A 23,676-nucleotide genomic window follows, 5' to 3' on the forward strand; every position below is an offset into this window, starting at 1 on the left:
ACCTCAACTGTATTTGGTGATTGTGTATTGAGTGGTTAGGTGTTGGTGTTTGAGAGTTCATTCCTCATTCACTTCTCTTAGTCACTTAGCTGTTACCAAGCACATCACCATTCTTACCCATTGGGTTCTCAATCAGCAGATAGTCATAGAGACTAATGCCTTCAACTACATGATTACCACTATTCTTTCCATCTATTTTGAAGATAGCAAAATTCACCTCATTGCTTTCTGCTCCTAGAGCCTCCACAATGCTGAACTCAACTATGATACATATGACAAAGAGCTTTTGGCCATCTTTGAAGCTTTTAAACATTGATGCCATTATCTTGAAGGCTCTATGGACTCTATCAATGTGGTGACAGACCATAAGAATCTTGAATACTTTGCCACTACTAAGATTCTCACCCACCAACAAGTCTATTGGTTCAAATACCTCTCTCAATTCAATCTAGTAATCCAGTTCTGCCTGGAGAAACTTGGTAGAAAACTAGATGCACTCACTAGATGATGGGATGTCTATCCTAAAGAGAGAGATAGCCAATATGCCTAAGTCAATTTCCACAATTTCTGACCTGTCTTCATCTAAGAACAACTCTGCATGTCACTCTGCAACCTATATCAAAGGCTCTACTCTCTAAGCTAGTGCTATCATGAATATTGACAAACTCTATATTGACATCAAACAAGCATAATCCTCTGACTCTATGGCTTCCAATGGTCTCTGCCAGGCCAAATCAGTTTCTGAATCCTCTCTCTCTCAGTGGTCCATTAGTGAATCTGGCATTCTTTGCTTTGAAGGTCACATATATGTTTTGGACTCTAATGATCTCTGTCTTTATATACTGCAGAACAATTATGACCACATTCTGACAGGCTATTTTGGTCAAAACCAGACATTAGAGCTAGTCTGATAGAATTACACTTCAACAAAGATGCATGAATATGTTTGACACTATATCAAGTCCTGCACAGTTTGTGGATGTAACAAGACACCCAGATATCATCTCTATGGGTTGCTTAAGCCTCTACTGGTCTCCAAATGGCCATGAGATTCCATCTCTATGGATTTTATTGAACAGCTTCCAGACTCTAATAGATTGACTGCCATTCTAATAGTTATTGACCATGTTAGCAAGCAAGCCATCTTCATCCCCACTCATGACACTATTAACTCTGTGGAGCTTATCCAACTTTTTGTTATTCATATTTTCTCCAAACATAGAGTACCCAGTCATATCATCTCTGACTATAGCTTCAAATTTGTTTTTCTGTTCACCTATTGACATGCCCTCTGCATGTCCAGATGTGTAATTTTGTGAATTATGACAATGCCTTGACTGTATTACAGTCTACTATGCATACAATAAAGAATATAGCTAGAGTGCAGTGAAATAGGACCTGTATGACAACTGGCTTGAATGATGATTGGTGGAGAGCATGGTCTAGCAGCAGGATAATACTGGGGGGAAGGGTCATACTGTGCATAAGGTCCCAGCACTTGACACTAAATGTGCTAATACAAGTACAGAAAGACCCACTAAAATTAAAGAGCATATGATCAAAATATGATTAGAGCTTTGTGCATAACTTTGTGGCACACTGATCAATGATGCATAGATATTGATTGGCCAAGAGACATGTTCTAGAACAGAGAATTGGTGCACAATGAGATAAACCCAAATATTGGAATTATTGGCCTAGAAATGAGAAGATTAAGTGAAAGAAATGACCAGAAATAACCTCAAGAGTCTGAAACAACTCCTGCACATAGATTAATTGCCCTGAGGAGATAAGAGAGTGAAGATACCAGTGGCTAGGCCACTAAAAGAGCTAACTGGTGTCAGGTTGCATAGAAACAAAAGGCAGTCCTGATCTGGAGTGGAATATGCCTGTCAGACTGTGACATGCATACAAATGATACACGAGAGACTCTGGAACAGAGTTTCATACATTGAAACTACTGTATTAGAGGTCTCTTAGTAAGTACAGTAGTAGACTATTCAAGTACTATATTGTAAGAGTAGTAGACAAGTTTACAACCTTCTATAGTTGCAGTGTATTAGGCATGAAGGCCTTCTGCTCCAGCTCTGAGTTTGTGTTTGTAACTTCAGATGAGAGAATAGACTGATTATTGATATAATTAAGAGAGACCTGAGAACTGTGTGAAGCACAAGAGCTTGCATGAGACTTTAGTTCAATTTAATAAAAGGTTTTGAATTGCACTCTAGCCTGAGAATAAGAGAGCAGTATCTGAAGGGTGCTCTTTTGAGATTTTGAGGTATTTGTGATGTGAGGTGCTACAGATGATAGAGATTCAAACCCTTTGGATCTGTGGATAGGGTTTTCTTGTGTTTTATATCTCTGGATCACATAGGTTTGAATTCTGTGGGTCTATGATCAGTTTAGAAACTCATGCACAGAGGTTTGAATCTTTTGGCACTTGTAAATGAGTTTGCAAGGGTTTCTGCCTAGAGCATGAATCTTTGAGTCATGTATTATGTTTGTTAGGGATTTTGAGTTGATATAAGCAGTGCTTGGGACTATTGAGAGTTTCGTGGGAGTGTTTCAATATATTGTATTGAGCTACAGTATTCTTTGCTTTGAGGTCCAACAACATTTATTGCCACATTTTGTTTTTATAAAAAAAAAGCTTTGAGACTTAGAGAGATCTGAGACTGTTATACATATGCTATTGCTATTTATGTGCAGTGGATTCATTGAAGAAGACAATTATACTTGCTATAACTACTCTTATTATATTACAACTTCCCAACAAACTAAGAGTATTGTGTGTGTGTTGGTGTAGGTGTGATCAGTGGATAGCACTCTGCTGTATCTGTTTTCACCTCACATGCACACAAAACCTTTTTATTATGCTCTAGCTATAGCCCTCAACAAGGTGCTTCACTTCACTTCTGGTTACCATCTGAAGGCTGACAGACAAACTAAATATGCAAACCAAACCCTGGAGTAATATATCTGCATCTACTCTGATACCTCTAATTTATACATCCCATAGAGTTATAACAATGCATTATACATTGACAAGGACTGCTAGAAGGCCACAATGGATATTGAATATAGAATGCATATGCTGAAGCACATATGGGACCTAGTTGATCCTCCACTAGATGTGAACATTATGAATTGCAAATGAGTTTATAGAATGAAATGAGATGAAGATGAAAACTGGCTCAAGGACAAGGTGAGACTTGTTGGAAAGAGGTACATTCAACAGCTCAGCCTGAACTACAATGACACTTGGGCTGCTATAACTTGTCTTGAGTTTGTCTGCATGTCAGTGGCTGTTGCAGTGAAACTCAATCTTCACCTCTGGCAAGTGGATTTTGTCTTGGCATATCTGAACAGTGAAACTGGGAAGAACATTTATATGTGCCAGCCTCCTAGATATGTCATCAAGAGTCAGAAGGATAAGATATGTAAGCTTGTTTACACTATCTATGAAACTATGCAAGAAGGTCATGACTGATTCAAGATGCTTGGAAAGATGTATGATGAACTTGGATACCAAACATCCCATGCAGACTCTTGTGTTCAGACAATAGGCTCACAAGGTGAGGATTATACTATTATAGATATATACACAGACAATGTGTGGAGAGTGTCATCTAGTGCCATGGAAGCAAGTCATTGAAAGAAGAAGCTTGAAGAAAAATGAGAGCTTAATGATGTGGGGGAGAATCACTACTTCCTGGGGATGAAGATTGATCAGGATCTTGAAGCAGGCATGATATTGTTCTCCCAATATACTGAGAGAACATCATATTGAATTTTGATCTCAACTATCTCACTCTGTGATCCACCTCATTGCCCATTGGAGTTATCCTTAATAACTCACAGTCACCAGAGACCCAGGCTGAGAAGGATGATATGGCCAGGTTTCCATACTGCTGACTTTTGGGTCATATGATATGGAGACAGCTTGCAACTTGCCCAGACCTATGCTATCCAGTGAGCTTACTATCTTGCTTCTAAAGTAATCCTGGCCCTGCACATTGAAAAGTGTTGCTACACATTATAGGTTATATAAAGAGCACTATGGATTATGGTATTCTGTTCTCACATGGTGAACCATTGACTCCCATTAGATTTGTGGATGCCAATTATAGAGGTTGTCAAGACACTGTATGTTCCACCTTTGGCTATGTGTTCACTATGGCTGGGGCACCCATTTTCTGGAGCTTAAAACATCAGGCTACAGTTGCTCTCTCCACTATCAAGGCAGAATATATTTTGCTGACACATGCAGCACAGCAGATGATGTGGATAATGTCCTGGATGGAAGAGGTCCAACTCCCACAGCTGTGGCTGGCTGTGCTCTATGGTGACAACCAAGAGGCCATGGCTCTTATGAAGAATACTCATTCTCATCACAAGGTCAAACATATTTGGATTCATGAACATTTCATTCAAGATCTTGTCAGGGATGGTGACTTGTGCATAGACTTCATCCATGGGTACACAAACCCTGCTGACATGTTCATGAAGCCATTACTCTGTAATGTTCACCATGGCCACTTGGAGAGCCTCACTATTGTACTGTTGTAATGGTATGGATATGGGGGAGTGTTGCAGGATATCCATATCGTATACCCATTACCTTTTCTTCAATCTTACTATATATATACTTACTTACCTCCTGTTTGTTCTCAATCACTGTATAGTCCAGCTGTCATTACCCAGGTATCTCAGTCATTTCACCTTCGCTGTGCCCGACTGAGGTATGTATACCTTACTGTGTCTGATACTTACTTACTCATGCTCGTTCATAGATCTTATCTATATTCTTCTGTTAAAAGATCCAACACACCCATGGATCTCAGTTGGCGTTGTCGAGCAAACTCTTGCTCAATGATGTCATCAGAGAAGTCATGAATCGACGTCCGGTGAGATGAGCGAGACGAGCGGATCGATCTGGCCACAGAGGGGGGGATCGAGTGAGGAGGAGAGTGGGGATCAGAAAATGTCGCAGGATGCAGGTGTCTGATGATGGACATCTCTAATGCCGGCGTGCCTTCAGGCAGCATGATGATGCCTGATAGACGATATCTGGCATTACAGTGCGAGGGAAGTGGCAGCACATCGGCCGTAGACAATAGATTTGCATCCCTAGGGTTGGATGCGAGCACAGAAGTAGTGGTCGGGGGTAATGGGATGTGCCCCGACAATGAGGGCGTATAGATAGGTAGCGGTTGGTAACTCTCGACGTCGTGTCAAGAATCAGGACTTGTAGGTGGTCGCTGTAAGGCCGCAGAGCTCTCCGATGCTGATAAGTGGACCATCGAAGAGAGAAATCGTTTCGAAAAATAGATCTGTAAGCGTTAGTCTACTGTGGTTCTCCACAGCACAATACACAATTGAAGATGTGTAAAAAAGTGTAAAGAGTACGACACCTTACGAGGTCCGTTGACCGGAGAAATACACATGCAAACAGGGTGTATTGAACAGAGATGGTCCAGTAGACACTAGGTAAGGCAGACGTACAAGATGGCCGTAAAAAGTTAACAGATATCCCGATAAATAACCAATGAAAACTACCATGTGTAACACCGTTAGTAAGCAAGGATATAAAGCGTAATACGGATCCCTTACATTCATGATGCACTCACCTGGGTGGAAGACCGTTGTTATTGGTCGACCAGGAGGTTTCTGGCGTTGTGGATGGAGATACCGTCGTAGGGACGTGAAACCAATGCCATTGCATCTCACTACCTGAATGGGATGGCAATCTGGGTCCGTTGTAACGAATGTTGGCAATTCGAAAGCGGGCGGTACTTTGGATCCAATGGCAGAGTGATTCAACAGCATAGGATGGTTACTCTTATGCCCAAGCAGTTTTCAATCAGCGATCCGCTTCTGATACACGAATCTCAGTCTATTTAGTCATTCTTTAGACTGTTCCATCTGTGTGTCATTCGATATTATTTACGGAATACAAGTAGTCAGTACCAAATAGCCCATGACACTACATGATGCGACATCCGTTGTAGGCAGCGCGATCGTATCATAAGGTGAATGTCGGAAGTTCGTCTTTTACTGCCGCGGATCCTTTTGGACCTAAAGGACGATGAAACATGACATCAGACCGTTCATCAGCAACCGAAGGCCCGATATCCGTGTCAGAGACACGTCGAGGATCGAAATGCTCCTACTATTCATGGAGCTATCTGTCTTGTTCAGCAACAACGCGTAGGTGCTCTGTCACGTTCAAACAGCTGATAGGTCCTCAGAGGTAATGATTGCATTGAACAGCAAAACTCGACAGACATGTGTATGTATAGAAGTGGCTGTCTGGGTGTCAGACAAGAGTATGAAGAGCAGATGCTGGAACGCACAGACGATATGATTACCGCGCCATCCGGACGATTGAGATAGAGTAGCGAACTAGAGAAGACCAGTAAGATGCTCTACAGAGGAAAGCGAGGCTCACGCGCTGCAAAAACTTCAACGAGGACCAGAGTGTACGATGACGAGCGGACAACAGGTTTGTTGCGCTTCTTTAACACAGTAACCTATGCCAATTAATGGGATAGATACGATATGTCTTAACCCGGACCATATCTTATTGTGTACATAATGTCTGGGACTGGCATCCACTGTGTGGACACTGCTGTGCAGTGCCGCCTAGTACCTACATATCTACCTACCCCAACTGGGGTCGCGGTCGTCACAAATTCTCACCTATAGACAAAGTTATCCAACTGCGCTCTTCCTTCAGTTCGAATGGTTCTGATCTAGCCAATGAAGGGACGGTACAAGATTCTGGCTCAGTAATGTTATAAATGGGAATCGCTCGAGAATGCTTCTTTAATTCCATCGAAACTCCCAATCCAACTGCTTGAGAGAATCAATTTCCCCGAGTGAGCATACTAGACGCTCGCATGACTATCCGCTTCAGTCCTTCAACTGGGCGGAAATCAACTGGCACGAAGGACAGGCCTCGTCCATCCCAGAAAATGCATCGTTTTCCCCGGAGCATCACCAGTTAGTTCATTAGCATGTGATATTTCAGAATCAGGGATGAATGTCGCTTAGTGCTCGAACTGGAACATGCTTGGAGCGTTGGCATGGACCGGATCCTCTGTGTCCTTTAGGCGGGATTACCATACTTCTCCGGTTGTCTGTAGCTAGATCTGCGACTACCACCAGCATTTCCCCATTCTCCTCTCGGACCTAGCGATATGGTTCCAATGCTTGTAGTAGAATGGATGCCTTAGGTAAGTAGGCCGAGACACGATAGGGAATAGGTAGTCTCAGTAGGATGAGGCGAATGGGGCCACTGTTATCATCTGTTATATAAAGAGTCGTGACATCCCACAGTACAGAGACATCGCGCTCACCTTACAGCATGGACACCCAATCTGATGTAGTGTTCCGCATTCCTGACACTCTTACTTACTGGCCCTGGCCTCGCAGGATTAATCCTCATCATGAGGAAGTAAAGGCTGCGTCGGACGCTTGGTTTCGGTCCTTCAAAGCGTTCGGGCAAGAAGCTCAACGGTAGGTTCCCAACTACCTCCGTTTGTCCTTGTTCATTGTGTATTTCCAGAGCATATGAGCGCTGTGATTCTAGTATGATATTTCCTCTAAAGTCACAGCATATCGTGATTATTGACGCCGACCCAAGGTTTGTTGGCTTCACTAACATACTCGACAGCAACGAAGGGTACGCAGTTCGATTCCTGGTCCATTTACTTCTAATTCCCTTTCATAGAACATCTCCGCACTGGATGCGACATGATGAACCTTCTATTTACTTTTGATGAGTATACTGACAATAAACCGCCCGAAATTGTCCGTCAATACGCAGATATCGTTATGGACGCTATGAGACACCCTTACAAACCGCGACCTACTGACGAAATGGTTCTTGGGGTCGTTGCACAGGAGTACGAGTATTTTACTTGCATAACAAGGTGGTTCTGACTATCAACTACAGATTCTGGGCTCTTGCTGTAAAGTCGGCCAGCAGTACCTCTCAGAAGCACTTTATTGAAGGCTTTGAGAATTATGTGGCAGCTGTGGTCCAAGAAGCGGAGGAGCGGGAATGCCATCATATTCGGAATGTCGAAGATTACTTTGATATTCGTCGTCAGACTGTCGGTATCTACCCGGCGCACGCACTGATAGAGCTCGGCTACGACTTGCCTGACGAGGTGTTCAACCACCCAACGGTCGTTGCCCTGCGACGTCTAGGCGTCGATATGTTCATCTTGGATAATGTGGGGGTTTCTGTATTTCATCTAGTTGAGATATTCACGTTTCGTAGGACCTTGCTTCGTATAATAAGGAACAAGCGCTGGAAGAGTGCCCTCATAACATTCTGATCTGTGTTATGAACGAGCTGAAATGTGACCTCCATGCCGCACTCTCCTGGGTGGAAGACTGTTATCGGTCAACCAGGAACAAGTTTCTGATGCTGTGGACGGAGATACCATCATGGGGACCTGAGACCGACGCCATTGCAGCTCTCTACTTGCATGGGATCGCGAACTGGGTCCGGGGTAATGAATGTTGGAATTTCGAATGTGGGCGGTACTTTGGATCCAATGGCAGAGCGATTCAACAGCATAGGATGGTTACTCTTATGCCCAAGCAGTTTTCGATCAGCGATCCGCTTCTAATACACGAATCTCAGTCCATTTAGTCGTTCCTTAGACTATTTCATTCGTGCTTCTTGTTTACGAAATAGTAACAGCTAGCATCAAATCACCCAGAATCAAATACGACATTACATGATGCGACATCCTATCCAAGAGACGTATCCCTTTGTAGGCTGCGCGATCGTATCCTAGGACAAATGTCGAAGTTCGTCTTTTGCTGCCGCGGATCCTTTTGGACCTAAAGGACGATGAAACATGACATCAGACCGTTCATCAGCAACCGAAGGCCCGATATCCGTGTCAGAGACACGTCGAGGATCGAAATGCTCCTACTATTCATGGAGCTATCTGTCTTGTTCAGCAACAACGCGTAGGTGCTCTGTCACGTTCGAACAGCTGATAGATCCCCAGAGGTAATGATTACATTGAGCAGCAAAACTCGATAGACATGTGTATGCATAGAAATGGCTGTCTGAGTGTCAGACAAGAGTATGAAAAGCAGACGCGGGAACGCACAGACGATATGATTACCGCGCCATCCGGACGATTGAGATAGAGTAGCGAACTAGAGAAGACCAGTAAGATGCTCTACAGAGGAAAGAGAGACGCACGCGCTGTCAAAACTTCCTGGTTCCGTACACAAGAAGTCACCAGGGAAGCACTCGGTCCTCTCATTCCAAGTGACGAAAGCTGATTGGTTCAAATGGGCATTGAGAGAGACCGGCATGCATACGAGCCGTGGATTCCTTCTTGTCTTGGTGGCCGCAATTATCCCTTCCCGCTACTGGAGAGATGAGGGTTCCTTTAAAACGTCGCAACGACGGCGCTGCTTACTAATGTCCCCCGTCAGGCTAGGAACTCCGCTCTTGGCTCTTGTTCCTGCTATAAACCAGTGAAGGCGAGGTTTATCTCTCGAGTGGAAATCATCACGAAAGGCAGGTAGGCGAGTAATTTGTATATGCTGATGGTGGTAGGTGAAGGAAGGGTGACGATTGCTTGGTTGGACTCGGAAGTCTCCGTATCGTTTGCAGACAACGCGTCGACTCCTCGCGCGTCGCCGATGCTGAGGGAAGGTCAAACGTAATTGTATTTTTTTGGTTGGAATGTACCGAAATATTGATGAACGATGCGCAGGGTCCTGACAATTGGATGTCATGGTAGCGAATAAATACTACTGGGCAAAAGTGGGTCCACTTGAGCCAAGAAATAACGAAAGATAACGGACGCACCCATGAGCTATAAGATCGTTCCTTCAACGAGGTCATCAAGGCGCTAGAACGTGGATATCAACATAGGCCGATGCAATGAAGATGGCAACGATGCGCCCAGGAAGATGATGGAACTTGAGCACGAGGGTAAAAAGCAAGAGGCAACGGGCAAGAGATTTTCAAATTTGTGCCTCTTTGATCCTTACCGTCACGTCCACATTTCATTTTGGCCGCGACAAGTCCTACCATATTCCTTGTGTTCTTTCACTACTGAACATTATGGTTCCTATGGTTCCAAAACTCGATATTCGAATATCTGCGGTCCCGACATTGACAGCGACGTCCGACGATGGTGCAGGATAGCCCAAGCAGACTGCCAGTGGTATTGTTGACTTTGTAGGGGAGTAAATCTGCTGGCTACAGGTATGTTGTTGGACCTCTTATCGTGCCTGCCATTGCTCATTGTCACCCCTCGGTTTGTAGACAAAGCTATCTCATTAGCGCAGCGTCTGAAGAGGAGAATATTTCACCAGCATTCATGCAGGGCTCCAACCTACAGGCTATTGACAATCCACGGGATTCTCGACAAGCTATCTTTGCGTTCTCTGTTCCCTAAACCAAGTGGCAAAGCTAGGACAGAGAGGGGATGGCGGTGGAAGCACAGTGACTGCAGCTGCTGTGAAGATAACCCCCCCCCTTGAAGATAGTCGCCTCGGCTTCGCGCGAATGGGACCGGCGATGAGAACGGGCTGGTCTCAAACCTGCCAGTAGCAATCGACATTCTGTAGCAGAAGATAAATCGTTGATACAGGACACGGGGAGCTATCAAGACGCACCGGAGAAACGTTGAGCAGCGCACGACTCCTCGAGCTCCTCTCATGGTTGTATGAATGTTTCTCTATGACCACTCTTCTAGCTGTTTCGGCGGAAACAAAGCTAGGGCGTCCCGTTGCATGTCCATTCTTAGCCTTTGAAGTCGAAAGACACGTTATTTGCTGACATCCTAAATAGCACTGTTGTCGCTGCGGATAGTGATTCAAGATACCTCGGCCAATCCTCAGGAATTTGATTGGGAAGATACCAGTCCGTATATGTGGTGGACCTACGTAGGCGCACCAGGTTCGAATTGGTGGCAGCAAGGAAGGGGAGAAGAAACTCTGCTTCAATTTCAGCGGCAAAGAACTCGCGTGTCCTGGTCGCTGTCATCGTTACCTTCGACCAGATCAATGTTAACGGCGAAGCCAGAGATTGTGATGCGATATGTATATGCGCTTCTCCTCCCACCACCACCATCAACTTCGACTCGTTCCTCAAATGCCAATCACCGCCGCTCAATGCTAGCAGCCTTCCTGTTTTCCTACCATCGGTCTCAAGGTAACCAACAGAGCGCGTTGTCCCTTCCAACCGTCTCTAGAATTTTCTATAGAGGTATCCTTGTCTTTTATGCTGAAAAGGCGCGTCTAATTCCGAACTTACAGACATTGATGTTCGCCATTGGATCTCGTCGTTCTTCGAGAGAGCGACATTGGCACGAAACGGACCCTATCGCTGGAAAAAATACGCGAGAACTTATTCAGTATGCTTCCACCACCACTACTTGCAGCGCTTCACATGCCTCCCTCAGTCAATATACTATCGCATGCATAAATGCTGCAGGCGTCCTGTGATCTAGAGTCAGCAGACCTTGTAAGCACTCAAATTTTCCGCGTTACACATGACGTAAGCGGTACTGTTCTTTGTTTAGCGACCATGATTTCTTTCATTAGTGTATGTGCCCAACTCATGGATCTCACTGCCGGACAAAATGATAGTATGTAATCTTTTCCCTATATTGCTAGCCGTATGACCAACAATCTTCCGTCCATCCCACTACAGGCCTCTTTACTAAGCACCTTAATGTCGCCGTTCGGTCATGCTCGCTATAAATATCAGCATTTGCGTAGGCTATCGGCATGAACGCATGGGAGCGCAGACTCCGGTTCAAGATCACATATAAAGCTGGGAAGCATAGACCTCGTCCTTCACTATCCCTCGTAATGGCTCCCAGAACCCATGAACAATTAGTCGCAAACCAAACCAGACCCCCACCCGCCGTTGTTACCGCCGACCTAAGCGGGAAGACACTCGTCCTGATTGGCGCCAACACCGGTCTGGGATTCGAAGCTGCGAAGCATTTCGCTAGGATGAACCCTGCGCGGCTAGTGCTGACTTCAAGAGACGAAGCAAAGGGGAAGAAGGCTCTAGCCCGCATGTTTCATTCGCTTATCACATTTACAAGCCCGGCTCATCCTGGTATTCTCAGAGATCGAGGAGGACACTGGCTATACCAAGGCGGAGCTTTGGATCATTGATCTCACGAGTTTCAGCAGCGTCATCCCGTTCGCTGACAAGGCCGAACGGGAACTGGGCCGATTAGATATCCTTGTGGAGAATGCCGGTGTCGTAATGTGGGAATACGAACAAGTCGAAGGTTGGGAGAAAACGTATATGGGATCTTCTTCCAGAGGATAAAGGCTTACCATCATCTCAGTATGCATACAAATAACCTCGGTCCCGGCTTACTCGCTATTCGTCTGATCCCCAAGATGCTCGAAACGGCTCGCAAGCATTCCGTCAACCCAAGACTGGTGGTCGTCGCCAGCGACACGCATTATTGGACGTCGATTGAAAAGGACGTCATCGCTTCTCCCAATATCCTCGTGAAGCTGTCAGACAAGGATTATTGCACAAAAGAGTACGTCCAAATCCATATGATCTACCCCTCGCTGTCGCTAACCTGTGAACAGAGTAATGAAACGCCGATATTCTGATACCAAATGTGCGTAACACGTTGACTCTTCTTCACAATGGATGGACCTGCCTCATACCTTCGCCAGTGCTCAATGTTCTCTTTGCCCGCGCTCTGCAGTCCCATGTCCCAACGATCACCGTTAACTCTGTTAACCCCGGGTTCTGTTTCTCGGGCCTCGGATCTGGTGCTCCTCCAGAGGAGGCCGAACGCCTAGAAAAGATGCGAAAAGAGCTAGCGTTCACTACAGAAGAGGGGAGCCGGCAGATAGTATATGCTGCCGTGGGGTCTCCAGATGACGAGGAGAAGCTTCGGGGAAAGTATATTCACTTGTCTGAGGTCGTGGAGGAGAGCGACTTTGTGATCAGCGAGGATGGCAAGATCGTGCAGGATAAGGTTTGGGTGAGTAGCTTTTTTGCCGGGGCCATTTGTGGGGTAGATGGTTGATTTGTTTGTGTTTAGGAGGAGATGTTGGAGATTTTTGGGAAAGTTGATCCTAAGGTCCCGGAGGTGGCTAAAGCTCATCTAGCTAAGGCCTGATATTCGCTAGTTGATGAACATGTAGGATGTAGGGTGATGAGTGATGACGCGTCGATTTGCATCATCATTCTCTTCGTCTGTTTAAGAAAGCGAGCTGGTGTTAATTTGGTTAACCCTATACGTTATTATCTATCATGCATCACTCAGTTTTTCGTCTTACACTATGTCGATTCGATTGTCAGGCCGGTCCGCAACGGCCTATGTCTGGGTGACCTCTCGGTGTTTTATATTGTATATGCACGAATCTTGACTTATTCACGTTGAACTAACATTCTGTATGATTTCGCAAGGGTAGAAAAAACTCTGTTCGCCCTGCTGTTGTTCCTCACAAAGTTTGTAATGTTTTGCTCAAGTCATTCAATCCTTCTCTTTTGCCAAAATCAGACCTGTTTACACTTACTATGCTTGCATGTAATGGATTAGCTACAGTTATCATGACCTACTCTACAGGTGTATTTGTAGTGATGAAAACTGGAAAATGTATTTATGTTCGAGTTGGAAAGAGCATCAAAAGAGAAATAGATGTCCGTGAGCATAATGAAGAACAATATATCTTAAGACAGTAGAGTAGATACAGCATACAAAACAGAGGATGAGGATGGCTATAGCGAGATGGAAAAAGAACTTTTGATAGCAAACAAGAGCTTCTGGTAAATAGTCCAACCAGTGGTAACATAGAGATAGCAAGACAGTGAGTAGTGAAAGGCAAGACAACAAAAGGACAACACGAGCCGCAATTTTACGGTAAAGACAAAATTCCATGTGGTACCTCGACCGACCGGGATCCTTACCACCCCGAGTTCCTCTCCCCCGCTCGAAGACAATCTGGAGCCAGCTATATCATCGGAGAGATCCTGCGCACTCCGCGCTGCGACGTTCTTCCCGATGAAGTGAACACAGGTGCATGTGGTGTTCCAGCTCCCAGGGTGGCGGTGTATGTGTAGATGATACCCAGTGATGGGTAGATGATGAAGCCGCACTGGATGAAGGAGAAAGGAGCCGGGAGGGAGTGATGAGTCGGCAAGCCAGAGCCAGGGGCAAAGGAAACCTGCTAGAGCTTCCACCAGCAGTACGAGCCTGCGATTGCAGCCGTTGAGCGGCGCGCTTCATCCCACAGGTGTCGCGTACCTTCTTGTGGAGCGAGGAATGCCTTGGATGATGTTGAGGTGGCTGCTGTGGGGCACGATACCACTGCGGCCGAGGGCGAGAAGGATCACGACGGGGTTCGGGTTCATGGCTGGGGAACGCCGAAGCGGGTGTGGTAATAAACGTGGGCAGCGTCGATGTTCGAGGCGGAGGAGCGGTGGGCGGGAGCGGGAACCTGTCAAAGGGGGGCGGGGGAAGGCTGAGTGGCACCGGCGGAGGACCGACGATGCCCTCGGGTCCCTTGACGACTTGATGGCAGGGCTTGTGCGGGTCGGTTTGAGGGTAGCGGTTCTGTGTCTTTGTCAGCCGGTGTTCGACTCGTCTGTGCTCAGCGAGTTTGGCGGCGGCCGAGAAGCGTCTGTACATCGGTCTACAGTCGAAGCACATAAGGTGCTCGACTTCGGGGCTGAGATATTAGTGGTAAGTACAGCTATTATAGAAGATGGAACATTGGACGACTCACTGCTTAGCCCGAATGTGAGCTTTTAGGTTACTGAGCTGCAGGCTGCTGAAGGGGCAACCCGACTCAGTGCTCAGGCATGGGAATTTTCTGTGTCGGAACCATTGTCAGAGAAGAAAGAGAAAGATATAAAGCATTTCTGACTGTGTTGTCAAAGGCTCGCCTGTGAGGTGAGTCTTTTCGTGTCGTTGGACGTCGTGCTTCCTCGTCATTTTCACCCTGCATCCAGAATACGTGCAGGCATAGATCTGTGGGTGCTTAGCTTGAAGGCGCTGGAATAAAATAAAGGTAAGTAAAGAAACAGGCGTAAGAGCAAAAATAAATTGTCTGACCGCCATGGGAGGGATCAGGAAGCAAGGGTAGGTGGGAGGAAAATGTCAGAGGGTGTTCTTGCAACGATGCAAGTTGAAGGATGACTTTAAACCTGGTAACCTGTGAACCAGTGCTGGATCGAGATTTTCAGCCATGTTCTCCTGCGGAAGACGCCGTAACGGCTGGTTAAACTGTAATCAAGATGGGAGCAGGACAGAACCACCCAGGAACAAGGTCCGACATTGTCGTTGTTCTGCGAGCGGACACGGGTGCTGATGAACCCTGCATCTCCGTAAAGGGATCGCACTGTGTTTTTCCCGTTCCTCTTGCCTGATTACTGGCCTAACGACTCCAATACTTACAACTACAGACGGAGAGAAACACACTATGAACGGGACGTGAAATGGGGAAAACCCAGAAGAGTGGCTACTACCTGTCGGAGACGATCCTTTTTTGGATACAAAGTAGAGTTTCGTAGCGCGTGCACGCTCCCCGAATTGGCGCAAGATTCATCAATAATGACAGCATCTTTTAAGGGACAAAGTACTCAGACTGCTAAAAAATTCGACGCTCGAGTGACACGTCGACACTTCAGCGAGATTAGTACTGAATGGAAAAAATTCGATACTAAGACCACCTTCTTGTTCGGCACAGAAAGAATTATCATTGTCTGTTATTTATGTTTCATCAGATTCTCCGCAGCCTGTAGCGAGATTGACACTGAAATCTCGATTCGAGTCCTCGTTGATGATCATATCTGAGATTTGAAATATATGAATGCACCAAAAAATTGTGGGTCAGAAGGAAAAAGTGAGCTCAGCACCAAGTAAATGAACCAGGTAATAACTTCCTCCTAGCGCCATTCGCTTGAAGCCGCAGGGAATTGGAGACATCGAGAGGCAGCAGTTGCAGGGTGAAAGTTGCTACGAAGATTGTCGGCTCACGTAATCATCCCTCCTTTTTGCCTTCTTACCACGACGACGACAGATTCAGTAGCAGCTTCGTTGATTCTCGGTGTCGTTGAAGGAGCATATATCTGCTGGTCCAGCCAGGATCCTGGATGCATTACGGCAATATTTTGCCAATGTTTTGATTTTAGCACGTAAGGTCGAATTTTGTTCCCTGTATCCTCTGGATTTTCATGCGGCGCCTCTTTATAAATACCTCCAGAACCTTCATAGCATTTTACTACTAATATTTATGCAGCATTGCGGGCTAGATTGATGGAGATGCAAGGAGATTTTTCCCTCTCTGCGGTATGCTATTTCCCCCTAAGATCTCCTTCTCGATCTTGCATGATCTTTGCAAGGCTCTTGTGAACGTCTAGGCTGAGATCCTTTCAGTACTCGCTATCAATACTTTGGTAAGAGATTTTAGTCTCTACATATACGCTCGAATCATGTTATTAGCATATCCTTCTGATAGACCCACTGTGGACGGGCCTTCACTCCAAACGAAATTCGACAATACTGGTCTCCCCTGCATCCCATACACGCACAAACTTCAAGCCAACCTCCTGGCACAGTTCAATGAAATGCTCCAAAGTGCGCTCTTGACTGTTGAACAAGCACATAACTGCCAGATCCATGTTGTACTGGGTCATGCCCCCCGCACCGTAGTTGGGCAGAAGAGGTTCCGGCGCTAGCTTAAGATCTGATACCGACCCGGGCGTGTTGCCGTCTCTATTCACATGCTGAATGATGTAGTCGTCTGCGACCATAGTCAGCGGCGGAAGACATGGCGGAGAGGAAACGTACTGATTAGCAGACGACTATTCGCCGACATAGCGTTCACCAAATTCCTTAAAATCATTTTGCATTCTTTGTCCGGCCAGTCATGTCTAGAAAAAATGGTAAGTACCCAGCCCAGGCTTCATGAGGATGCGACTAACAAGATATTTTTCAGCTTCGGATCATTATGGTCAAAGGGAGAAACAATCAGCATGAGATGGCGTGCTCACAAAGTACACATCACAACCTTTGACCGGTAATTCCGCAAAGAAATCCATAGCTTTGAATTCTACGCGCCCTTCGCCAATAGCCATTGGGCAGAACTTTGGCCAAACTTCGTTCTTTGCCACTTCGATCTGTGCAGGTACATCTTGAAGCACGATGCGCAGGTTGGGATAGGCATCAACCAACTGCATAGAGACGATGCCGATTCCTCCTCCCATATCGCATACAATGGCACCATCACGAAGATCGCTCCACGGAAATGCATTGACGACAGCTGACGTTTCAAGGAAGTCACCCCATCCTTTCATTCCCTTCCCGAAACGGATGCCTTTCGCAGCTCCGATATCTGTTCCCTATTCTAATTCCGAACACAAGAACCTGAATATCAGTGGAACGCGACACATACCGGACCCTGATACCACGAGAACATTGTTCCAGGATACTTGCTCCAGGAGTTGAAAGGAGTGTGGACAGGCGAATATGAATGTCCCCAATCCGGATCCTTCAAGTTTTCGGTGAGCATGGCGGCCGCTTTGTTTGTCTCGTCTGTTCTGAAGCAGAGATGGATCATGTTGGCGTTTTGTTCTTTCATTCGAGGACCGGACTCACATAAGATCGGAAAAGGCCGATGCACCGTTTGTGCTCAAGAGCATCATGCTGAGTGCTGTTCAATCCTAACAAAAACCTTACGTTTAGCATGGCACGGTTAGGGTGAGCAACGAGAGCGCAGAGCTGAGCGCATGCGCCCTCTATCGTTTGGATGGCTTCTCTCATCTCCGTAGATGATACCTGATCATCTAAGGGATGGGGAGTGGTGTCGTCCAACGAAGGGACGTCAGGTTTAGCCGTCTTTGCGAAGGCATCCTCTACGGATTTGGTGGCGTTTGAGATGAGAGAGACAAGCTGGGACAGCTGGGAAGTCATATTTTGGGTAGGGAATTAGAGTCCCAAAGTCTGTGGCTTATAAGCGCGACTTATCGTCAATATTGTGATGCAATCCCTATATTTGTCGTCAGAAGTAGGTGTTTAGCCAGACTCCTTCCCATCGAGTGCGTCATAGGGGAAGGAAAGCTCCTTCATAGTGCTCTGATTGATTACTTCAACCAGCGTATATGCCGTACGCCAAGCTAGCTGCACCCTCATTGAAGAGAAAGGGAAGCTTCGTCACCTCGTTCTCGTGTCTCGTACATTTCAGAATATCGGCCCATGCTGTGCACACATCTCTGCAATCGGCGTCCGCTACCGCCGAGTAACACTACCTAGCTACCTCACGCAGCAAGGTCCTGGTGGAGGCTCGACGCAGCGCACCAGCGATGCGGTGTTCTTAAGGTGATGTAACGACACGTGAAGCAGCAGGTTAATTGGGTCACTATCATGAGGCTGTATCGCTGTCTTCTGTCGTAAATGCATTGAAAAGTTCCGGCGTAGCTCGTAATTGGTCATAAACCGGACTGGTAACGCACAAAAAAAGGGTATCCGCATAACCATAAACCAGCCATGAATAACCGCCGAAAATGCGACTTCAAGTTTCTACACCTTGGGTAGTAATCAATGAACTTTTGCATATCAAGACTTACATAAGCGACTTCACCTCTCTTCCTACTGAATTCTCCAGGAAGTGGTTGATTCCGAGTCCTATGCTTGTGGACGGTAAAGTGGGCCCTACCTAATTTCAAATTTGACCTTTGCCTTTCTCACCAGTCTACCTACCTTCGCATTCGAAATCCAGTTCTGCACTAATAATTAAGGCTGATCAATGTGAGTGTCGGCATGCTGACCTTGAATACGAGCAGAGTCGCGAGTACCACTGAGGACTAGTGGAAGAATACCGCCTCGTCACGATAATGGGGTCATTGGTCAGAGAACAGACCGTGATGTTCGACGTTGGAACATGGGATCCAAGGGCAGAGTATGTGTTACACCTGGTCGTTTATTCCCTTCTGATAACACTCATCCATCAAAGTATATAACGTCGCCCCGTATTAGGTGTCAGGGAGCTTCTGGATCTCGGCAAGTTTCTCAGAGGTGGGGACACCTGGTGGACAATCTTTCATATAATCTCCGATACACATGATGCGACAGTCCACCCACCGTGACGAGTCCGCCAAGAGGTGGGAGGATATCGGCAAAATAGTGGGGAATTGAGAAGAACTCGTCCAGTTCGCCCAAGTTGTCGAGATGCCCGCGTCTATCCATGTCGATGATTTGCCAGTATTGACCCATCGGTTTCGAGGGTGAAGGGAAGAGGAGGCAATTGTCTTGCGAGTAGCCTGAACCAGATTTACAACGCACGTCAAGAGATAATTTAACTGCTGCTGACGCTCTTTAAATTTGAGCGTGTGCACATCGAGTGATCGTCACTCCGGTGTTCATCCGTAGACGACGATGCTAGGAGACTTCCGAAAAGGCATCGAGTTCGGGTCGTGCTATATTTGAGACTAGCTGCTCCAATAATAGTCGTAGGCAGGCTGAGCAACCGCGGCAGGTTCTTGGCAGGTTCTCGGCAGGTTCCTGTTCTGTTCCTTGTTCGCAGAAGTTATCATCTTACTCCACGGTGTAATTCTGCGCATAAATGACCGATAAATTTGACTTCCGGCACACATTGCCCCGCTAACACGTAAAGAAAACGAGAGTGAAGCCTTGAGGACCTATTTCGACCCGAAAACCTGGTATATGTTCATCTGCGTCGGACGGCCCATAGATAATGAGGTGAAGGTGATCATGCTAAATGGATTCTGAGATACTCACAATTTCTCATCCTCGTCATACTCTGAAATGACAATCATGGGTGTGACAAATTTCTCGTCATCATAAGAACCCTCAACATCGCTACTGTCTGGTGGGCGGAAGACCAGGAAAACGACGCTCAAGGCCGCAGAGACCACAAGCGTGCACAGAGTCGTGAGCGCTAAGAGGAAGCACGGCGAAATGAGGGCCTGTGGGTAGACAAGGACGAGGAAGAGGAGGACTGGGTAAGCGATGAGGATGATGAGGAGGGATTCTTGGATGAACGCGTGGGCTGAGTCGACGGCCGTGGCAGGCATGATGGCGACTGTTAAAGAGCGTATAGCGCCGTCGAGAGCGGCGGGGCGATGGGCGTAAGGAAGGAAGAAGGTGACAGGAGTTCCAGGGTCCTTTTAGGAGGATCGGACCGAGCTGCCGCCCTAGACTTGAAATAGTCATTGACGACGGGCTTATCGCTGCTTGGCAGGAACGCAAGGCACATTTGCAAGAGGAGCGGTGATGCCCATATCGGGATGACGGATCGAATTAGGCTTGCAATAGCTGCCTTTTTTTGCCTCCCGCTAAGAGACCTGGAGGACTCTAAGAGCTCATTAATGCTCAGTACCCATTACTTCAAAAACTATTCAAAGTAGCGACACAACTTGGCTTGCGCTGGATACAAAGGTTCTTGCTGTCCTCTCTGAAGATCGTTAGAAGACCCCCACTTCTATCCACGCTTATGAAGCCCGCTCAAAATGCTAGTCTCACCGATTCCGGGAGCTCATAACAAAGAAGAGATTGCCATCAATAATGAAGACTCTACGGAACTCTTCATCTGCATGGACCAGCCTAGAAATAGATATCGACGTGGCGACTACCACCCCACTCAGGTTGGCGACGACTATGCGATCGGAAGGTACACCATCACCGGAAAACTGGGATGGGGAGAATATTCAACAGTCTGGATCGCACGCGACAATGAAGCAAATATGCAAGTCTGAACTTTGTGTATGACTTTGTGACTAATACCCTACGCAGCGATGCGGCTCTCAGGATCATGACTGGCGCGCGCCTGAATAATTTCATCTCCTTACTTTTGTGCTGATACCTAATCAGACGAGGCAACACAAGCGCCAGAACTCCACGAGCTCGAGTACATTCAACACTTGCGCCGCCAAAACCCCACGCCCGGATACCCGCACGTCGTCCACCTTACAGACTCGTTCTACATCGACGACACCTATGCGTCGTAACCGAAATGGCCCTATGCAATCTTCCCTCTCTGGTAGAGCAATCCTTTGCTGGCTACAGAATCCCAGAACACGGTGCAAAACACGTCATACGAGACGTGCTCTCCGGCTTAGACTACGCTTACAACGATTGCAACATCATATACACAGGTAGGCCCTTCGTTTTTTTTTTCCTTCTCGTGCTAGTATTAACATTTGCATAGATGTCAAAATCACCAACGTCGTGACGACAGTCCCACAAGACGCGCTACCCAAAGAGGGTTTGGGGCACTCTAATCTCTGCCCAGCAGCACACGTTTCCAGATACCGATGGTACACCAGTCACGATAACAGAGAGCCCCAATTGTTCCCAAACTTGATCCAAAGGCGTGGGGTGAGCTTAGCTTCAAGTTGATAGGCTTTGGTGTCGGTTACTGTATCGATGTCGTCCACTCCTTTCGAGTTACGCTAACGTACACTCGGAAGCTTGCTACGCGGACAAAACCGACGAACACTTTACCCAGGAAGTTTGTCCTGTCGCTATACGTCCCCCCAGAGGTGGCTTTACGTGCTGGCTAGTGCACGTCGGTTGATATATGAAGCGCCGGGTGCATGGTACCGTCTTTTGCTATCCTGTTGAAAAATGCTGATTGTGTAGCTGTATGGCATGTTCGTTGGGAAGCCTCTGTTCCACCGTTCGGTGTGATTCACTGCTTCTCCCCGCCTACCAGATGCAGGCCTTGGGCGAGTTCCCCACGAGCCTTCGGAATCGCAGTCGATTGAGCAAGGCGTGGTTCAGCAACGATGGTGAGACCGAGTTTTGTGGTCTCCGAGTTCGTGTTCAGCTCCTTGTGCACAGGTACCCTTCGACACAAAGATGTATTTCCCAAGAAGTCTTTGGAAGCTTTGATAGAGGAGCAGAGTGGTGGCGCTGTGATATTGTCGCTGGATTGTATGGATTTTATGCGTAGGACGTTGACTATCGAGCCGAACGAACGTTCGAGTATTGAGGAGTTGTTGAGCCATTGGTGGCTCAATTCTAACTGAGATGTTCCATGTTATATATCTATACGATGGAGCGGGTCTCTACATACTTTTCTCACGAAGCAAAGATCTATTGGGCGAAGGAGTATGGTCGTAATACATCCACATCACGTATGATCGTCTGTTGCTCCAATTCTATGAAGACCATTCAGAGCAGCTCAAAAAAAGGTACGACCACGAAACTGCGTAAGTTACCTTGAAATTGAATGCGAACTCGTCCTCTGCAGCATCGACCCTTGGAGGATGACGTCTCTGCGGACTCTGGATGATTTGTCGTGCTGGCTCTTCGAGTGCCATAATTCCTGGAGCAGGATTTGGGATGGAGAACATGCCGAATTTGACTCACCCCTAGCTGGCGTAGCATATGGATTCAAGAAACAGACGGGAGCCAAACATAACGTTCACAAAAACGAGCGCCCTTTGGTTCTGCGGAAGTATCTACAGCACTCCCTTCAAGTGGTGAGTTACCTGCGCGAGTACATTGTCAGTGCATGGATGCACCAGCCCTGGGTGTGCAACAATTGACGACAGCCACAACAAGGATTCCATGACGTGCCTGTTATAGGAGCCGAATTTGTTCTCCAGCACCTCCACGCTACCCATCCAGGTAGTTCTGTCGTGCCATCGTCGGCCGTCGTCAAGATTCGACGAGGGAACTAGTAAGTAACCAGCGGGATCCTAAACGTTGAGTATATGCGCAAAATCAGCTGTAACGGAGTACCAGGGATTAGCGTGGTGAAAATAGACGCGATAGTACGAAGCAGACTGAAAGGAAAATCAATTGAATTTCAAAATCAAATCTGCCTTCTACTTCTTTATCTCGTTATCGTTTTCCTGGACCACCGAAATTTTCGCTCGGCAGTAGATATGAGCACTGAAGAACCTCTGGAACACAGTGAGCACGTGTCGTCATCTAACGCCGCTTAACGCATGTGTGTCAATGCGAACAGCGGATTTTTGATCTAACAGTTTCTTTCCCTCCGATTTCGCCCCAGCACCGAGGCCGCATCCATCCGAGTCGCGAGGACTGGGTCGCTAATACTCCGGAAATTTTTATGCGCCGTTTTGGTAATGGCGGATGGATCGGGGGCCAGGCGATAAGGACACTGCCTTTCGAAGGGCCAGAAAAGGTGGGAAGGTAAATCTGATTATCATGGCCGTGGATGCATCCGAGTCGGAAGACAGGGTGGGAACATTTTCTCTGCTGTTTTCGTAATCAATGGATCGAGGGCGATACGGATATTGCTTCTGGCAGAGATGGACTGGTAACATCTGACTATAATGGTCGTGGACTCGAGCTCCATCTTTACTGGATGATGTCTCAATTATGATCTTTCAGTCTTGAGGCATACTTGGCTGAATTTGTAGTGGCATGAACATACTAGAAGCCGTGGACTAGTCTGTTCCTTACAGCTGTTTGGATAGAGTTTGACAGTGACACGCTTTTCGTGAAAGAAGAGAGCCGGAGTCCGAGCCTTCTTTCATCAGCTACATGCCGTCTTCCTTTCCTTCATCACACCATCCGAAGCAGTGCTAAAATTGTCTTTCCAGTTTTCAAAAATTCAAAGTCAATGGATCCCGCCACCTGGTTAACAAGAAACTAGCAGGAGCGTTGAGTAGAAACTGAGGTGAGGTTATTGAGGGAT

The 23,676-nt window shown here is 46.8% G+C and overlaps 9 protein-coding genes across 9 annotated transcripts; 4 read left to right on the forward strand and 5 right to left on the reverse strand.

Annotated features, from left to right (window-relative positions):
• Positions 1–4,762: 4,762 nt before the first annotated feature.
• On the reverse strand, positions 4,763–5,869 carry BT62DRAFT_1079832 (uncharacterized protein). Its single transcript, XM_043179530.1, has 3 exons — positions 5,631–5,869; positions 5,506–5,555; positions 4,763–5,222 (listed from the first exon to the last, which is right to left on the reverse strand). The coding sequence occupies exons 1-3, from the start codon at positions 5,827–5,829 to the stop codon at positions 4,797–4,799; spliced, it is 675 nt and encodes a 224-aa protein (XP_043035162.1). The 5' UTR covers positions 5,830–5,869; the 3' UTR covers positions 4,763–4,796.
• Positions 5,870–7,369: 1,500 nt separating this feature from the next.
• Positions 7,370–8,668, forward strand: BT62DRAFT_974338 (terpenoid synthase; the record flags this gene model as incomplete). Its single annotated transcript, XM_043189159.1, has 5 exons — positions 7,370–7,521; positions 7,571–7,593; positions 7,736–7,910; positions 7,961–8,243; positions 8,291–8,668. 5 exons carry the CDS (start codon positions 7,370–7,372, stop codon positions 8,666–8,668), a joined length of 1,011 nt encoding a protein of 336 aa, XP_043035163.1.
• Positions 8,669–8,812: 144 nt separating this feature from the next.
• On the reverse strand, positions 8,813–9,780 carry BT62DRAFT_1011226 (uncharacterized protein; the record flags this gene model as incomplete). Its single annotated transcript, XM_043177760.1, has 6 exons — positions 8,813–8,953; positions 9,141–9,189; positions 9,236–9,314; positions 9,358–9,450; positions 9,515–9,687; positions 9,734–9,780. The coding sequence occupies 6 exons, from the start codon at positions 9,778–9,780 to the stop codon at positions 8,813–8,815; spliced, it is 582 nt and encodes a 193-aa protein (XP_043035164.1).
• Positions 9,781–11,577: 1,797 nt separating this feature from the next.
• BT62DRAFT_936785 (short-chain dehydrogenase) lies at positions 11,578–13,572 on the forward strand. The gene is given in 9 exon segments (XM_043187185.1): positions 11,578–11,598; positions 11,624–11,642; positions 11,659–11,710; positions 11,750–12,079; positions 12,135–12,315; positions 12,363–12,566; positions 12,619–12,650; positions 12,709–13,022; positions 13,083–13,572. 6 exon segments carry the CDS (start codon positions 11,785–11,787, stop codon positions 13,158–13,160), a joined length of 1,104 nt encoding a protein of 367 aa, XP_043035165.1. The 5' UTR covers positions 11,578–11,598; positions 11,624–11,642; positions 11,659–11,710; positions 11,750–11,784; the 3' UTR covers positions 13,161–13,572.
• BT62DRAFT_468952 (uncharacterized protein) lies at positions 13,536–13,918 on the reverse strand. The gene has a single exon (XM_043181047.1). It carries the CDS (start codon positions 13,834–13,836, stop codon positions 13,645–13,647), a length of 192 nt encoding a protein of 63 aa, XP_043035166.1. The 5' UTR covers positions 13,837–13,918; the 3' UTR covers positions 13,536–13,644.
• Positions 13,919–15,326, reverse strand: BT62DRAFT_469141 (uncharacterized protein). Its single transcript, XM_043181048.1, has 4 exons — positions 15,099–15,326; positions 14,911–15,038; positions 14,770–14,856; positions 13,919–14,712 (listed from the first exon to the last, which is right to left on the reverse strand). Exons 1-4 carry the CDS (start codon positions 15,102–15,104, stop codon positions 14,001–14,003), a joined length of 933 nt encoding a protein of 310 aa, XP_043035167.1. The 5' UTR covers positions 15,105–15,326; the 3' UTR covers positions 13,919–14,000.
• A 1,196-nt stretch (positions 15,327–16,522) lies between these two features.
• BT62DRAFT_1011230 (S-adenosyl-L-methionine-dependent methyltransferase) lies at positions 16,523–17,957 on the reverse strand (the record flags this gene model as incomplete). The annotated part of the gene is made up of 6 exons (XM_043177761.1): positions 16,523–16,788; positions 16,836–16,918; positions 16,970–16,983; positions 17,039–17,386; positions 17,440–17,637; positions 17,724–17,957. 6 exons carry the CDS (start codon positions 17,955–17,957, stop codon positions 16,523–16,525), a joined length of 1,143 nt encoding a protein of 380 aa, XP_043035168.1.
• Positions 17,958–20,512: 2,555 nt separating this feature from the next.
• On the forward strand, positions 20,513–21,565 carry BT62DRAFT_1011233 (uncharacterized protein; the record flags this gene model as incomplete). Its single annotated transcript, XM_043177762.1, has 4 exons — positions 20,513–20,673; positions 20,874–21,157; positions 21,211–21,302; positions 21,341–21,565. The coding sequence occupies 4 exons, from the start codon at positions 20,513–20,515 to the stop codon at positions 21,563–21,565; spliced, it is 762 nt and encodes a 253-aa protein (XP_043035169.1).
• BT62DRAFT_469420 (uncharacterized protein) lies at positions 21,430–22,065 on the forward strand. The gene is made up of 2 exons (XM_043181049.1): positions 21,430–21,793; positions 21,846–22,065. Exons 1-2 carry the CDS (start codon positions 21,649–21,651, stop codon positions 22,031–22,033), a joined length of 333 nt encoding a protein of 110 aa, XP_043035170.1. The 5' UTR covers positions 21,430–21,648; the 3' UTR covers positions 22,034–22,065.
• The last annotated feature ends 1,611 nt before the right edge of the window (positions 22,066–23,676 follow it).

This window comes from Guyanagaster necrorhizus (genome assembly GCF_019112545.1).
Source record: "Guyanagaster necrorhizus MCA 3950 unplaced genomic scaffold BT62scaffold_35, whole genome shotgun sequence".
NCBI lineage: Eukaryota > Fungi > Basidiomycota > Agaricomycetes > Agaricales > Physalacriaceae > Guyanagaster > Guyanagaster necrorhizus.

What these genes read in the sequence shown, in the direction of transcription:
- BT62DRAFT_1079832 (XM_043179530.1), bottom strand. Translation starts at nt 5,829, where the DNA reads ATGCTGTTGAATCACTCTGCCATTGGATCCAAAGTACCGCCCGCTTTC. An exon ending in AACAACGGTCTTCCACCCAG is followed by an intron (nt 5,556 to 5,630) that starts GTGAGTGCATCA and finishes TACACATGGTAG; the next exon opens with TTTTCATTGGTTATTTATCG. An exon ending in TAACTTTTTACGGCCATCTT is followed by an intron (nt 5,223 to 5,505) that starts GTACGTCTGCCT and finishes CACGACGTCGAG; the next exon opens with AGTTACCAACCGCTACCTAT.
- BT62DRAFT_469420 (XM_043181049.1), top strand. Translation starts at nt 21,649, where the DNA reads ATGGCATGTTCGTTGGGAAGCCTCTGTTCCACCGTTCGGTGTGATTCA. An exon ending in GGCGTGGTTCAGCAACGATG is followed by an intron (nt 21,794 to 21,845) that starts GTGAGACCGAGT and finishes CCTTGTGCACAG; the next exon opens with GTACCCTTCGACACAAAGAT.
- BT62DRAFT_936785 (XM_043187185.1), top strand. Translation starts at nt 11,785, where the DNA reads ATGAACGCATGGGAGCGCAGACTCCGGTTCAAGATCACATATAAAGCT. An exon ending in GTCGAAGGTTGGGAGAAAAC is followed by an intron (nt 12,316 to 12,362) that starts GTATATGGGATC and finishes CCATCATCTCAG; the next exon opens with TATGCATACAAATAACCTCG. An exon ending in TCGTGCAGGATAAGGTTTGG is followed by an intron (nt 13,023 to 13,082) that starts GTGAGTAGCTTT and finishes GTTTGTGTTTAG; the next exon opens with GAGGAGATGTTGGAGATTTT.
- BT62DRAFT_469141 (XM_043181048.1), bottom strand. An exon ending in GGCGAGCCTTTGACAACACA is followed by an intron (nt 14,857 to 14,910) that starts GTCAGAAATGCT and finishes GTTCCGACACAG; the next exon opens with AAAATTCCCATGCCTGAGCA. An exon ending in GCTCACATTCGGGCTAAGCA is followed by an intron (nt 14,713 to 14,769) that starts GTGAGTCGTCCA and finishes CTAATATCTCAG; the next exon opens with CCCCGAAGTCGAGCACCTTA.
- BT62DRAFT_468952 (XM_043181047.1), bottom strand. Translation starts at nt 13,836, where the DNA reads ATGTTACCACTGGTTGGACTATTTACCAGAAGCTCTTGTTTGCTATCA.